This window comes from Octopus bimaculoides, chromosome 3, assembly GCF_001194135.2.
Source record: "Octopus bimaculoides isolate UCB-OBI-ISO-001 chromosome 3, ASM119413v2, whole genome shotgun sequence".
Classification (NCBI taxonomy): Eukaryota; Metazoa; Mollusca; class Cephalopoda; order Octopoda; family Octopodidae; genus Octopus; species Octopus bimaculoides.
Window position 1 is genome coordinate 22,104,854 of NC_068983.1, and position 2,520 is coordinate 22,107,373.

The 2,520-nt window shown below is 34.8% G+C and overlaps 1 protein-coding gene across 1 annotated transcript in view; it reads left to right on the top strand.

Moving 5' to 3' along the window:
- LOC106879205 (crossover junction endonuclease MUS81) overlaps window positions 1–2,520 on the top strand; it is a 21,032-nt gene that overhangs the window by 7,057 nt on the left and 11,455 nt on the right. Inside the window, exon 4 of the mRNA XM_052966713.1 lies at window positions 1,956–2,051. Coding sequence (XP_052822673.1) covers window positions 1,956–2,051 — 96 coding nt within the window. The remainder of the gene's footprint in view (window positions 1–1,955; window positions 2,052–2,520) is intronic.

Consider the following 2,520-nt stretch of genomic DNA (forward strand, 5'->3'; position numbering starts at 1 on the left):
CAAACACTGTCTGTAGCTGGTCTTCTCTTGGAAGAGCCCTGCTTCTCACATGGACAACTGTATGTTGGCTGCTCAAGAGTGGGCAGCAACAAAAAACCTATTTGTATATGCTCCACAAGGGAAAACAAGGAACATAGTTTACAATGAGGTGTTATAATCACAACAGCAAGAAAGTATGTACATGATCACCTTCTTTTACGAAACTTCATTGACTTTCATATATTTATATTGATATACATATATATACGTGTGTTTGGGTGCGTGTGTGTATATACATCTCTGTATATAAAGATGATGCGTAGTCTAGACGGCGTTTTTAGATTTCATTATTCTCTTTAACCCAGGCAACGCCGAGTATTTCTGCTAGTTATATATATATATATATTATATTAGAAAAAATAATAAGGTACTCAGATTTCTGGTTGGTTGTACATTTACAGATTCTTATTAATATGTCACATGTTTTTTATAGATTAACGCTTGCGTCTGTTCTAGTAGATTCTCCAGATTTTTATCTTTCTTTCGTTTCAATTTCCTTGATTTTGTCATATTCTAAAACCCCCACATATTTATATCCATTAGTCTCAATATCCTTGATTTTCTTGGGTAGCTCTACACCATCAGATGACACAACTTTACCTCTTTGTAGTTTAAGCATACCACACTTTTTAGTCCCAAATTCCATTCTGATGTCCTTACTGAATATCTGCACTGTTGAAACTAGGCCATTTATTTCACATTCAGTCTTTCCAAAGATCTTTAAACCATCCATATATAACAGATGATTTAATTTTTCTCCACTTTTCAAGTTGTACTTTCCGTAGTATCTGTGTGATATCATACAAATCACAAATAGCAATGGTGATAGGCTATCTCCTTGAAATAGGCTGGTAATTATCCACTGCATTGCTTTTACTGAGACCCTTTTGGGAAAGAATTGTTTTTACCTGTGGTCAGCCACTTTGGGATTTGTCACCATTGTTGATTACTTTATCCATTTGCATGGCTATTCTTCTGTGTAGTGCTGGTAAATTTTTCAGCCAATATCCTTGTACTCCTTCCGTTCTTGGACATTTCCAGTTTGGGATCTTTGTTGTCTGTTTGGTTACCATTTCAGTCATTATTCTAATATTGCTCTGTTTCACTTCATATTTTTCTGATCTTAATTCCTTCAACCATTTAGCATCTTTGTTATGCTTTCTTCCATTATCCCAGATGTTACTCCAAAACCTTTTACTTCTTCTGCATCTGATCTCTCCCTGTTGTTAACCTTTTCATTCAGTTGTTGATAAACCCTTTTCTGATCTTGGTGGAACAATCTATTGATTTTTATATTGTTCAATTCTTTGATCATATCTCTTGATCTTTGTCGCTTTAGCTTGCAATCTTTGTTTCAGCTCTTCAAGAAATACATTTTGCCCCTTTTTCTTTATTTTATATCTACATTCTAGTTCCAGATATTTCTCCTCCCTCTTAATTTCACTTTTTTCTTTCTTTCCAAGATGTCGACATGTTTTCTTAGTTCTTTCATTCACTGTTTCATTCTTCCTTTCCACCAAGGTTCTTTTTTCTTCATTTCCACATTTACGGTTTGGTTCAAGGCCTACTTTATTTCCTATATAGATGATGCAGACTTTAATCAATCTATTCATTCCGGTTATATTATTTGTCTTGATTTCTTTCAGCATTATTATCATCATCATCATTATTATCATCATCATTATTATTATTATTATTATTATTATTATTATTATTATTATTATTATTATTATTCGAACAAAATTATTGTCAAAGATCACTACAAAACTATGGCCAAATATAAACGTTTTTTACTTTTACCTTAGTATTATTATTATCATTATTGTTTTACATATTTATTTATTGTGACATATTGAGCATGTCACCATCTGCTGCACACACCTTATTCTACATCTTAATGTTTGTATTCATCCCAGGTAGTCGACGAGTTCAAAATTAAGAGGACTGAAAATACTAAGGAGTCTGTTGCTTACCTGACACTGTTAACACGTTACCTTCAAGGTTATTATTTAGTAAGTAAATTTGCTGTTTTGCACCTCATGTATGTAATCCACTTTCAATATCGTATGTGTGCATGTTATTGGATCTTTCAGTATGCTATGTGGGATTCGAAAAGTGGCCATCACATCGTTTGTTCAAACACATATGCATAGAGATGCAAGATCAACCTTAATCAGCTAAAGCTCTCATAACAAAGAAACTCACTTCTTTCTTTCTATCACTGGATCATCATCATCATCATCATCATCATCATCATCATCGTTTAACGTCCGCTTTCCATGCTAGCATGGGTTGGACAATTTGACTGAGGACTGGTGAAACCGGATGGCAACACCAGGCTCCAGTCTGATTTGGCAGAGTTTCTACAGCTGGATGCCCTTCCTAACGCCAACCACTCAGAGAGTGTAGTGGGTGCTTTTACGTGTCACCCGCATGAAAACGGCCACGCTCGAAATGGTGTCTTTTATGTGCCACCCGCAC